The sequence below is a fragment of the Arachis hypogaea genome, chromosome 9, assembly GCF_003086295.3.
Source record: "Arachis hypogaea cultivar Tifrunner chromosome 9, arahy.Tifrunner.gnm2.J5K5, whole genome shotgun sequence".
NCBI lineage: Eukaryota > Viridiplantae > Streptophyta > Magnoliopsida > Fabales > Fabaceae > Arachis > Arachis hypogaea.
In genome coordinates this window covers 111668211-111682059 of record NC_092044.1, presented here as the reverse complement: position 1 = coordinate 111682059, position 13849 = coordinate 111668211, and the positions used below count along the sequence as shown (strand labels likewise).

General features: G+C 33.0%; 2 protein-coding genes across 2 annotated transcripts; one reads left to right on the top strand and one right to left on the bottom strand.

Annotated features, from left to right (window-relative positions):
• Window positions 1-7165: 7165 nt before the first annotated feature.
• On the top strand, window positions 7166-9547 carry LOC112711886 (uncharacterized). Its single transcript, XM_025764615.3, has 4 exons — window positions 7166-7707; window positions 8140-8369; window positions 8843-8950; window positions 9175-9547. Exons 1-4 carry the CDS (start codon window positions 7506-7508, stop codon window positions 9295-9297), a joined length of 663 nt encoding a protein of 220 aa, XP_025620400.1. The 5' UTR covers window positions 7166-7505; the 3' UTR covers window positions 9298-9547.
• A 217-nt stretch (window positions 9548-9764) lies between these two features.
• Window positions 9765-11805, bottom strand: LOC112711885 (amino acid permease 6-like). Its single transcript, XM_025764614.3, has 5 exons — window positions 11639-11805; window positions 11318-11551; window positions 11144-11237; window positions 10831-11045; window positions 9765-10728 (listed from the first exon to the last, which is right to left on the bottom strand). Exons 1-5 carry the CDS (start codon window positions 11736-11738, stop codon window positions 9944-9946), a joined length of 1428 nt encoding a protein of 475 aa, XP_025620399.1. The 5' UTR covers window positions 11739-11805; the 3' UTR covers window positions 9765-9943.
• Between the last annotated feature and the right edge of the window lie 2044 nt (window positions 11806-13849).

Here is a 13849-nt window from a genome sequence, read left to right as displayed (position 1 = left end):
ATTAAAAAGGGGAAGTATGAATGGGATAATTGGCCACAGGTAACTGTCTTTAGAACTATATAACTATGTACTACTTTACTGAATTAATATTGCTGTTTAAACAGAATATATTTTTTAATTGTAGGAGGAGGTGGACCACTATAGAGTGGAGTATGCTTCGCGGATACTATTGAGTGAGATGAATAAAGAAAGAGATCAGGCAATTAGAGAGAGTAATGCTATAAGGCTGTCGAAGCCATCCTCTGTATTATTAAGTCCGTTTTGTCAGATAAATTCTGCTGATATAGAAACTGTGTAATCCAACTGCTGGGTAGTTTGTAAATTGAACAAATGCTGTAAATATTTGCCATTTATCAACAATTTCTATTCCATGAATATTTTTTTCCATAGTTAAATTATCTGTGCTGTTAAACTGTCTGTGCTGTATTCAAAAGCTGTATTACAGGTGGTAAAATATGAAGGAAAAAATCAAGGCATATATAAACGCAAATTATAAACTGTTACACCCAACGCAAGTCTAATAATACACCCAAGTCTAATAATACATCAAATCAAATATACACCCATAACCTGCGAATTTTTACAGCTTTTGTTCTATATGTATCTATATATGTATCTATATGTAAATTGTGAATTAACAAAAATACACCCAAAAGAACAGTGCTTTTACACCCATATTCTATAAAACTATACACCCAAAGAGTTATCCCCTGCTGCTAGTACCCTGAACTGATTATTCATAACGTGTCCTTGATATTGGCTGGAATTTGAATGCACCGCTGATGCAGCATCAAACAGGTTTATCTGAATATAACACTCACACATTAGCTAAACTATTAACGAGAAAAATAAACTCAATCGCCACAAATTTAAAGAACATCACTTTTACCTCGCTTAAAACTTTCGTTTTCTTCTTCTTTGTGGCATTTGCAATCTGTTTGTCCAACTTTGAACCTAGCCTATTTTTTGGACGTCCTCTTGTTCGAATCCTTGGTGGATTTTGAAGCTCGTTAACGGATTCCAAGTTGGCGTCTTCGTGGGATAAAGAAGATGTCCCCTTCCTTTTGGCTTTTAATGATTCCATCTCAGCCATGACGTTATCGTACGCACGGTGCAGAATTGCAGTCAGCTCCTCCGATTCGGATGCAAATTCGCAAATATTTTGCGAACGAAAAACCAATTGGTCGAACCTCTTGCTTCTTGGCTCCATCAGTGGCTCGTCGTGGCTGCTCTTGATGTGTGTGTGTCGCCTCTTTACCTTCTTGCTCCATCGTTCCAGTATATATCTAGGTGACACTTGGCTTACTTGTTCGAAGCTTAACACGCTTAGTGTGTGACGGCACAGTATCCCTCTCGACTCGAATAATAAGCATTGGCATTTTACCTCAGCTGCTACTGAGTCGTAAGTAACCACAAACTTGTTGAATATTGAGCTGGAAACTTGTTCTCCGACTTCGTATACTGAATAGCCTAGAGTGAAATTCTTTAATCTGGTGATGCAATTCGCTTTTTCTCTGAATTACGCTTGGACTTCCCTATACTTTGCATGAGTGTACGCATCTTGAAACTGAGCTTTAATGGAGGATTTGGTTGCACACGGTATGACCGTATGAAAATCTGCAGCATCTGATTCTCTCTCTGTTTGCTCCCTGCTTCCGAGGCAATTATCATATTGTTTGATGAACTGAATAAGCGAGTTGTTCCGGGTGATAAACTTGTTAAAAAATGAATGCATGCTCTCGCTCCTTTGTGTGCTTCTCATCCCTGCCCAAAAGTGGTGATCCAGATAGATAGGAACCCATATATGACGGTCTTCATACAGATCTGAAGAATACACCCAAACACAGACTATGAATACACCCGATAAAACATGCAATTTACACCTCTGCTGCAGATTTTAAAATAACATTACCTGAAAGCCACTTGTTGTCCGCAAGACCAAAATTCAGCAGAAAATCATTCCAATTCCTATCGAATGAGTCTTTGCTATGAGAGTTCCAAACAACTTGGCTCATTTCTTGTTCAATATCGGCATGTCCCTTGTACCCGTTTAATTTGCTTGGAATCTTCTTCATGATGTGCCAAATACACCAACGGTGAATTGTTGTTGGCATATAGGCCTCTAAAGCCCTTTTCATTGATGCGCACTGATCGGTGAGAAACCCTTTCGGAGCGTTTTCTCCCATGCAACGAAGCCAGCATTGAAATAACCATTTGAATGATTCAATTTCTTCGTTCTTCATCAAAGAGCATCCGAGAAGTGTTGACTGACCGTGGTGATTCACCCCGACAAAAGAACCACATACCAAATTATACCTGAAACAAATTACCATAGTGCAGAATGCAAACTCATTAGGTACACCCCAACAAATGCTTCGTATACACCCAAAGAAACAGCCAATATACACCTCTGCTGCAGATTCATAAAAATACATTAATTTAGCATCATAAACAGGGGCAGTTTGTTACCTGTTTGTATTGTAGGTGGTGTCGAATGAAATGACGTCTCCGAAATACTCAAAGGCAGCTCTGCTTCTTGCATCGGCCCAAAAAGCCAGCTTAATCGATTGATCCTCCTCGAGTTCGAGCTCAAAAAAGAAATTCGGATTCTTCTCTTTCATCCTTAACAAATATTTTCCGAATTCCTTTGCATCTTCTTGTTCGGAAACATTCCGCACTTCCCTGGTAATGTAATTCCTCACGTCCTTTTCGATAAATTTTAACTCGCGGTGACCCCCGGCAACCGCAACAAATGATTGATAGGTTTTTCTTGGTCTGATACCGGCCTCCTCGTTATTCTCTATTGTACGACGAATGGACATGCTTAGTTCCCTGTGCTGTTTGAGCATCTCTGCTTTACTTGGACAGCAGGGGTGTGAATGATCCAGCACAACCTTTGAAATGATCCAAGCACCGACATCCTTCAATGTGTGTATATAAATTCTTGCAGGACAGTTTAGACCGGCTGTCGGATTGGTCTTCTCGGTCGGAGATATTTTAGATTTCCATTTTCCCTCTCTGCTACATGTAATCAGTTGATTCTTAATCTCGTTTTCCTTCCTATTTGTGCACCGAACTCTTGTAGAGAAACCTGCAGCCTTGGTGTAGTTCCTGTACAATTTTTCAGCATCTTCAAGGGTGGTAAAGGTCATTCCAACCTTCGGAACAAGCTCGTCATCAACAACCGAGAGAGGCTGCACAATACACCATGTCAAAAACTGTGAATACACCCATAGATATGATTCAAATACACCCAATCATGTCTAATATGATACACCCGAACCGCAACAACTCAACTAAAATGACAATAAAAGCCATAAACTGTAAATACACAGGCTGCAAAATACACCATGTCAAAAACTAAAAACACACCCAATCATGTCTGATATAATACACCTGAACAACAACAACTCAATTAAAATAACAAAAAACCAGTAAAGTGTAAATACACCCACACTTCTAGCAAAAATACACCCAAAAAAGACCTGATCTACACCCGAGCGTCTGCTATAAATTCCAGATAATTAATCACAACTAATACATTGAATCGACAGATTCATGTTAACGTGTTAGTTTTACAGTCAATGTTCAGCAATTTTTCAACTACACAATGCTATACAAATTACTGCAAGAAAATTCATACTAATCCTATGTAAATCAAATCTCAGGAACTTCGTTAGATTCAAATTCATAATCCACCTCGCCAGGATTCAGCTGACAATCCGAGGTTGAATGATCCATTATCTTCAAAACGAGTTCAAACTTTGATTTCAGAAAACAACAAATCAAAATAAAAAATGAAGCTCGAGTTGCACAGAGAGAGGAAAGTAACGTAAACGAAGAACATACCAGTGATAAAAGGAGAGGAAAAGAACGATGGAGAAGAAGGAGGGAAGACGCGCGAGAAGAAGAACAACCAAATCTCAAAATAACGAAAACGAAGAAGAAAACAATTCTTTTAAATTTGGTAGTTAGATATACGCAGGATCTTATATAGCGCGTGTATACAACGTATGTGGAGCAGCGCGTTTTTTTGTTTTATTGCTTAATGAACTTGTAAAGCATACTTGCAGAGCTTTTCTGTTTAAAATAAGGATAAAATTTTTCAGACCAAATTTAAGATCTTCTTTCTGTGTTATTCTCCCCAAAAAATCAGGAAGTTTGGAGCTTGACGAAGAAAACGTGTACTGTTTGAGAGTCTAACAAGTTTTGTAAACCACGTCAAGTCACCATGTGTGAAACAAAATTACTAATTAGCTAGTGAAACTCTCAAAATTATTACGACGTACCTTGATTAAACTATTAAATAAAATTTTTTATGCATATTTTCTTTTATACATTTTACTTTTGATCTTAAAAATGATTGATAATAAATGAGTAGAGATAAAAATATTTATCTTCTATATCATAAAAAAAATATGTGCAAAAAGTATATAAAAAATTATCCAAATATCTTTTTTCTAAATCAAAATATTTAAATAATTTTATGTTTGTATAATGTGAAATATTCTTTACAAAAGAAAAGAAAGAACTTTATTTTTTTAGCTATTTTTTTGTTTTGTTTTTTGGTCAAACGGATTGAACAGTTTTCAATCGTAGGCATTATTAGTCTCATAATTTATGCACCCAGACAACATACTCACACACACTATCATATATATTATAGATTCTTAAACAACATTCAATTTCAGTTGGGATTCGAATCTGGATGCAGCTTTCATGAAGCATATAGATATATCATTTGTGCTAGGCCTCCCGTGCTTGTAGCTAAAATTAAAAAGGGAGCTTGTCTTTGGACTTTTTGTGTGTTTTTTTGTGTACTTATCTTTGGACTTTGGGTAGGCATGGGTTGATTGAGTGGGTTTCAAGCAGTTTTTTAACCCAACTCATCCACACAATTTGGGTTGGACAAGCAACATATTTTTAACTCGATGGCTTTTTATGAGTAGAATGGAATGAGTTAAACCCACTAGTTTACTACTTTGTTACATGTCTTTCTTAACAGTGTGTTTGGATGTAGAATGGAAAATGAAAGAAAAAAAAATAAGAAGAAAAAAATAAAAAGAAAGAAAATAAAAGAAAAAGTAAATTTTTTATATGTTGTTTGGATAAAGAGAAAATGAATAGAAAGAAAATAGAAAGAAATTTTTTATTTGTTTGGATGAAAAGAAAATTAAGAGGAGAGAAAATGAAAATATAATAAATTTACGTTAATACCCTTTTTATATTATATATAAATTATATATTACTAATATATTTAAGTTATTTTTTTCAAAAAAAAAGAGTTATTTAATTTAATGTTCAAGATTTTAATATATTATTTTTATAAATATTTTTGTTATTGTCTTCCTTGTTCAATAATTTTTAAATGCTATAACAAAAAAAACTAACTCTTTTTTTTGTCAAAAACTATATAATAAAATGATACACAAATCCTAAACAACTTAAGGGTATATAAGTCATTTTGCTATTAATTCTCTTTCCTTCTCCAGTTTTCTTGGCAGGTCATGGGTGAAAAAAAAATTAAATAAACCCATGCAACTTTTTTCTTTTCCATCCTCTTTTCTCTTCCATCCAAACGACCGAAAACAAGTTTTTTATTCATTTTTCCTTTAAAGGTTTTCTTTTCTTTCATTTTCCACATATCCAAACAATGTGTAAATGTGTATGTCAAACATATAATCACAAAAAAAAAAATGTACGTCCCAGCCCACATTTTGTGAGTTAAGTCAATATTAACCCTATACAATACCCAAAAAAACCTTTATGCAAGTATTTAATCCGATCTAACCCGTTTGAATAGGGTTGACAACTTAATTCGTCGAAGATCGAGATGAGAATGGAATGGGTTGAGTCACAGATAGGATTTAACAGGGATGACCTAACTCTATCCAATTTATCTACATTCCTCATATATTATAATATGTAATTAAAAATTATCATACATATATAACAAAGTTGATAGAGATCGAACTTATATTATCTACCTTTCATAATGTTAACATAGATTTTATTATGATTTTGTTGTTTTTTATTTTAATATGGATCTAATTTTATATTTTATATTTTTTATTTTATTAGTATGTTTATAAACTATGAAATAATTAAATATTATATTCAATTAAAAAAATTATTTATTTTGAGTTATAAAATTTTAAGATACAGATAAAATTAAAGACTTAAAATTGAGAAATTCTAAATCTACAATAGAATAAAATTAAATTTAAAAAATAAAATTAAATTATCGAATAAGACTAGAATAAAGTCAAATCTTATTCGATTCTATTTATTATGAGTTTAAATTATATTTATACTTATAAAGTTAATCCAATTCCAAAATCTATCTTTAACTATAGTTGTTTTTTTTCGATAATATTTCTAAATTTGATGAATTAAGAATTAATTAAATATAAGATTCATTAAAGATTCACAGATAAATGACTATATACATAAAATAGATTCAAATTTTCGACTTAACTAAATGCATGAGGGTACTACTCAACTAAATCAAATTGATTCTTAATTCTTAGTTGCTTTACTTGCCTTGAGCAACAATAGAATACGTCTAGAACAAGCTTTTCAGCGTACAAGCAAATCTAACTAAAGCTAAAGCCTTCTGGGCACAAGACTTTCCTTTCATAGCTTATTTATTTATTTTTGCCGTGGTGAGAGAGAGAGCGAAAAAAAAAAACAATGATGTAATATACATTAAAATTAGTCATTAAAATTAATCGACAATATAAAATATATGTTAGAATAAAAATACATATTAAAAATAAATTAAATTACATATAAATTTATACACAAATATATTAATGATTGATTTTAGTGATTAATTTTGATATACAAATAATATTTAAAAAAAAAGGAGTTAACAAAGCCGAAGGCAATAAATATAAAGGTCTCTAAAACTAATAAAATTAATTTGCCATTAGCTAATAGAGCCACTATAAAGGTCTCTAAAGCTAATCAAATTAATTTGCTAATAAAGCCAAAAGAAAGGTCTGTAAAACTAATCAAATTAATTTATCCAAGAAATTACATTTTTTTTTTAGCTCTATAACAGATAACATCATGTGTTTCCCAAGATTTTCGTGGAAGCAACAGAATGATTGGAGTGTGTGTACTCACATGAATGAATGGACCCAAAAAAGAGTAAAAACCAATCCAAAATTGTTTACAAAAAACCATTATTTATTTATTTGGCATGTTTTGTTTTGTTTTGTTTTGGCCGCATTCTAAAATGTGAGCATTTAGGAGCAAAACATCCACGACTTGTAGATTCTAGCCACAAAAGCAGACTAACCCCTCCTGGGCGCACATTAGCTCTCACTGGCTCTTTGGCGCTAACATACGCTTCTCCGTTACACTCCATTTTCTTCTGCTCCACTTGCTTGCTCCCTCTAGAAAGAAGCTTCTTTTTCTCTCTGCCACCCATCAAAACCTGTTTTTTCCCATTTGGGTCCTAATGAAATCTCTCTCTTAAAGAAGTTCCTGTGTTGGTTATGGCTTCCTTGCAGATTCTGAGACCCACCCTCTCCCAATTTTCACTTTCTCAATCCAATTCTCCAGGAAAATCCACATGGAACACCCAATACCCTTATTTCCCCAAACGGATCTTAAAGTTGAAAACTTTCACCGGTTCTAAGCCTTCCACCTTGAACAGAGTCTGTTGTGCAGCGCAAGGCAGCGAGAACCAAAACAATGGCAAGTCTTTTTTTTTAATCATTGATGTAATTTGATGTTAATCGGGATTGTATTATTGGATTTTTCCAATGGATTTTTGCTATTCAATTTTCAGTTTTCTTAGTTTATATACGTGGCAAGGACTGTTATTAATAAATTAGAAATAGCAGAGATTAGAGAATGTAAAATTTTGCTGGGACCGCTGTTTAGTGATGAGTACTTGTGATATTGAGTATGTTTTCTCAGCTTGATTTGAATGCTATTATCTCAAGATGAAACATCTAGGCCCATGTTGTTTGGAATTTCACGTGTTGGTTAGCATGAAAAACTTGTCTATCATTATGTTTTGGCATTATAAGTAGATATTATTGTGTAGTAGTGTTTCAGCTCGGAGTTCAATTTTTTAACTTCACCTTTTGATGGCTAATGCTGCTATTGATACTGAATTTTCAGGAGAAGAACCTCCGGAATCGTTGTTTATGAAGGAATTGAAGAGGAGGGGCATGACTCCTACATCATTGCTTGAGGATTACAAGCAGGGCAACTCTGGAGTTGACGAAGAGGTGGTTGTGAATGAACAAGATAGAGGTCTCCCGAGGAGAAATGTTGTCTCAACCGATGTAGAGAGGAGTCTGGAAAATCAGAGGGAGCGATCCATGGCATTGAACAGTGAAGGTCTTGAGGTTGATTCATTGTTAACATTTATCGATTCTTCAATACCATATTAAATATATATATATATCTGAGATTTTGCTGCAATGATTTCATTGTTTGCCAGTAATTAGTTTATATTTGTCGGTCACGTGTTCCATTGTTTGCACTGCACCAAGGGTGTCTCATTTTTTAAAGAAAATAGTCTTTCAATTTTTTTTGTTGGGACGTTTTTAATGAGTAACAAGAAACAAGAGAACAAATTATGAATAGGGGAAGAGGAATACAGAAACTCATTTATAACTTTAACATGGCAACAAGGCTGCAGTTTCAACATCATACCCGAATCAATTTCACACTCTTTCATCTTGCAAATGTCATCTAGAATAGAAATAGGTCCAGTTTCATGTATGAGTGACATTAGTGAGCTTAGATTCTTATATATAATTGTGATGCCATTTTCTGTGCTGAAATATAGTAATGACTTATGTATTATCCATTGCAGGGACTGGTCCCTCGCGCTAAACTTCTGCTGTCACTTGGAGGAACATTTTTCTTGGGATTTGGACCGTTGATCCTCATAACCGTTGCATTTTTTTCAGCTCTTTACTTGGTAAGATCTTTTCCTTTCAACTTCTGCATGACTCTTTCATGCAGCTATTTGCTTGTTAATTAATGCATATATTATCTTGGCCATCATGATTTTTCTTTCAGCCATTGACTGGTTAGTTATGACATGTTTGTCTTACACTAACCTATAATTTTGTAATATTGAATGCTGATGCATATAATCTTTTAGAGAGTAGGATTTGATGGTTTGATGTGTACTGTGTACAGTATTTTGGACCAACTTTTGTCCATGATGCAAGCAAGATGTCACTATCACCTCCTCAGTATGTGGATCCTTATGCACTCTTAGAAGATGAAAGGATATCTCAGATAGCACCTCAGCTAAAATAAAAAGCAGCATTTCACATATTTAGGTTAGGAATCTCGTTACAGATATCAAGTTTCTGTGTACTTTAGCCTTTGCTGAGTAGTTTCTTTGTAAAATATCATCACCCTGGAACTTGTTACTTCTTGTGTATTGTGCATTCATCGCTGACTTCATTTTTTTACAGTTACATTTTTCTTTTTTGCATATATGAATAATATATGATATGTAAATTTGAAATTCAAATGAAAGCTCATCAGGTGAAGCATTGCTAAATATTCTTTAATTTTCCTTGAAATGTCCGGAAACTGACAAACATTGAAGGGTTGACTAATTTCTAGGGATATAATATGGTGTCTTAAACAGGAATTTCTCTCAACATTACTTTTTGGACAAGCATATGAATAATGCTCTTAAGAGGATCCTATTAATAAATAGGAGGTAGCTTCACAGAATCACAGTTCACACCATAAGTCCATAACATGGAATGATGAATTGCAAAATCCTCCAAAAAAATATCCATTTATTGTAACTTAAAAAGATTGAAGAATCCCAAGAGTCAAATTACACATGTTTTCATCAACAAAATAGCTACCATAAATAAATAAATAAATGAACTCCATCAAAAGGTTGCCAAATGTATCCTGTTGAGAAACAAGTGGGAGATTAAGACTAGAATGGCTTGTAAACTTTAAGTTCTTTAATAATTCCTTCAATTGATCCAGCTGCAGCAACAATTGAAATCAGCAAGCAGAACACACTTAGCAACTTCAACCCTGTCCACCTCATAGAGAACTTTGGCACTTTAGATTGTACCATGTACATCTTTGTTGGAAAGTACACTGTCAATGGCCAGAATGCAAGAGCTCCAAGCAAACCAACAATGCTGTTGAAGAAAGGAAGTAATATAGCAATCACTGCTGACAATATCACATACAATGTCCTCCATATTAGCCTGAAAGGATTCATTCTATAGGTTCCAACCAATGGAATCTTTATGTGATGCTCTTTTGCCATGAAGCTGCTTTCAGGCCAACGCTCCTTGCACCAATTTTCCACAAGCAAAAACACGGGCTGTGTGTACACCTGATAGGCGCCAACGAGATGAACGACGATGAAAATGTTACCAATGTCAATAAGCCAAAATGGCTCATAGAAACCAAATCCTGTTAAGAAGTTTCCAGGAGCATCGTTCCCAAATGCTGCATAGCCTATCATACCACATAGCATATAGAAGACAGTGGTGACTGCCACTGATGTAGAAGCAGCCACCTTCATCACTTGGTTCTCCGGTTTACCCGATTTCAATGTATCCTGTATCTCAACAATGACAGAACTGAAGCTATATGCAAAAGCAATGTTTCCCAAAGCTGTAAAAGTATTCCATAGCTTCTCGCTGCTTGTCACATCCACTCCAATGGTAACCCCAGTAAGGCTTGTTCTGGCATGGCTTCTCCCTATACCCTCCAAAACAATACAAACATCCATCATTCATAAAATGCAAAGAAATTCAGATGAGTAAATCATAAATGTGTTCATTAGCAATGGCAATGCTGAACCTGCAACTTTGGCTATGGAGAGACCAATCCCTATGGTAGCATAACCAAAAGACATGATAGCAGCAAGAGCAGAGAGCCATGAAAGTTCATGGAAGTCTGGGATTTGGCTTAATATAATCTCTATGATCCCAAACATGATCATATAAGGGTAGTTTGGCATAGTACACACTGCATCATGCCCATTTTTGTGATAACAATTGGATCTTTGTATAGCCCTGATTACCAAGAAATAAGGAATAACAATTTTAATTAATCTCCAAGAAACAATGACTAAATTGGCAAAGGATCTATGGGGAGCTTTTAATGTTCTTACACCATACTAATGGCTGCAGTGATAGTATATCCAATGCTTGCTCCAATCAGATTTATGTATTGAGCCAATCCACAATAATGGTGTTGAGTTCCTCCTGGAAACAAACAAACACTACGATTCAATAATCACACATCTTATCTTAATACATGTCTTAAATGAGAAACTTGCAGTTACCTAGAATATTCTTGACCATGTTCCTATACGTGTGGTTCCTGGTTCCATGAACAGGGTCAGGGGACCTATAACAATCGGTGAGGAGAAAAGAAGTGTAGAGAGTGATGAGTGAGAAGAGCATGAGGACAATGGGTCCTGCAATCCAACCCAACTGGGCAATGGCCCATGCAAGAGATAGCACCCCTGAGCCTATAACAGCCGTCAAAATATGTCCACTCGCAGTTATCCATGTTCCTTCATCACACCATAAAATTTGGCAACTTCATTTAGTCATATAAATATGTAACACAATTTGAAGCACAATTCCATTGAAAACATCACCTTTTCGTTTTGGATGACCATCGTCATCAAATTTATTAGAGTCATACCCATCTTTTGCTACTTCTTCGATGCAAGGGCTTGTATTGCCCTGCATCGCCATTCACCTGCCTCTCTCGTTAATCTTTGAACCAATCAATTCTTCTTCAACCTTCATGGCTCATGGCTCATGGCTCATGACTTATATAGCATGTTGCATGTGTTCTTATCAGCATATTTCCATTTTTGGTAATAACGCCAACCAATATGTTATTTTGTTTGGTAATAATGCCAACCAATATGTTATTGATATATGTTCTGCCAGGATACTAATATGAGTTTTAAAAATACATGTTAATAACTAATCAGTAGTGTTAGGATTCCATTTGTTCAACGCTTTCTAAAAAAATGTTAATTTTATTAATTGCCGATGAATGTTGCTGTAAAACATCTTTGAATAGATTGACTTTCAACTATTTGTCATTTGACTAGCATTAATCAGGATTTCATCTCTCTATTTTTATTATATAAAAATTAAAAAAAAAGTCATTGAATTATATCACCTATTTAAATAAGTAACAATTATTAAAAAAATTCTCTTATATTATATATTTTCTCAGGGGCAGAACTAGATAAAATATTAGAGGGGGCCAAAAATATTTATACAATAAATTAAGACTAAAATAAAATTTTAAAGGGAGCTAAACTGAAATTTACATATAATTTACATGTAAAAAATTAAAATTAGGGGAGGCCATCGCCCCCCTTTTCCCACCACCTAGCTCCGCCCCTATATTTTCTTTTATATATATATATATATATTCTTTAATCGATACCCTTAATTAATTGAGTTTACAATATATCATTAAGTATTATAATTATAAATTAAAGGCTATATATAATTAATATACATATTAAAATTGTAATAATAATAATAATAACAATAACAATTTTCAATTACAAATATTTAAATTATATATATATAATCAATCAATAACACTTACATTTCTTAAAGATTGTCAAAAAAAAATTTTAACTACTTTTTAGCTTTGACACAAGAACATTAAACTTATACCATAAATCATCATTTAACATATATAAATGTTCATATCTTACGCCAAAAACAAAAGTCAGACCTAAAACAAATAAAGGCGAACAAAAAAATACCGCCTTCACTACACCTACTCGACTTATATAAGCCGGGGCACCAGAACAACAGCTTAATTCTACTTATCTTATTAAATAAGCAACTAATTCCTAAAATATCTTCTATTTATTAAGAAAAAAAATCTCAACAACTTTTTTTATAAAAAGAGAATGGTTATTCACCATTATCAAAAGTAAAACTATACTAAAAAATTATTATTTATTTTACTATAAATACATTGATATTTCTTAGGTATATTCATATCCCAATCTATCAAAAACCTGTTTAAATTTTTACTAGCTTAAGCATTGGAGTTTTTTGCAGATACCATCCCCCACCTACTCATGAAGAACTCGAATGAGCACTTCGGCACCAACGTAAATTGAATGCTGCACAGAAAATTTCTGAACCTCAAAACTCAAAAATAACCCAATTTCAAATAACTTTTGAAACAATACAAATATTTATATTTACATTATAAGTGTTTTTAGTGCCATACGTACAAAATAATCAAATATAACAACACTTAAAAACAGCTAATAAACATTAGATATGATGAACTTTATTTATTGATTTTTAATTATGATCCTGTAACAACACAAGTATTACCTCTTCCTGTGATTATGAAGAAAAATATAACTTACAAATTCAAAAGGAGCAAATACTTTAATATATATTTTATATATATTGCTAAATTAATTTTTTATAATTATTATCATAGAATTTATTTTGATAAAATTTTGTTTATTTAAGAGTTATATAAATTATTTTATAATTAATTATAAAACAAAAACCCATCTAATATTTTAATTATCTAAAAGATTATGTACAAAAGATTTATAATATTAATTTTTTATGTATTGTGCGATACTAAATCTAATTTTATGTTATTTTTAAACAGTAATTATTAAAGCATTTCTAATATTTGGTTTTAGTTTAATTTTATTTTGGATCCCATAAAATACCATAAACATTTGTGGTAAAAATTAATTTGAGATTCAATGAGATTTATCACTCAAATATTTGATCTCAACTCAATTTAAAATTTATATTATTTTTAATTATTTTATTTAATAAATTATCTAAAT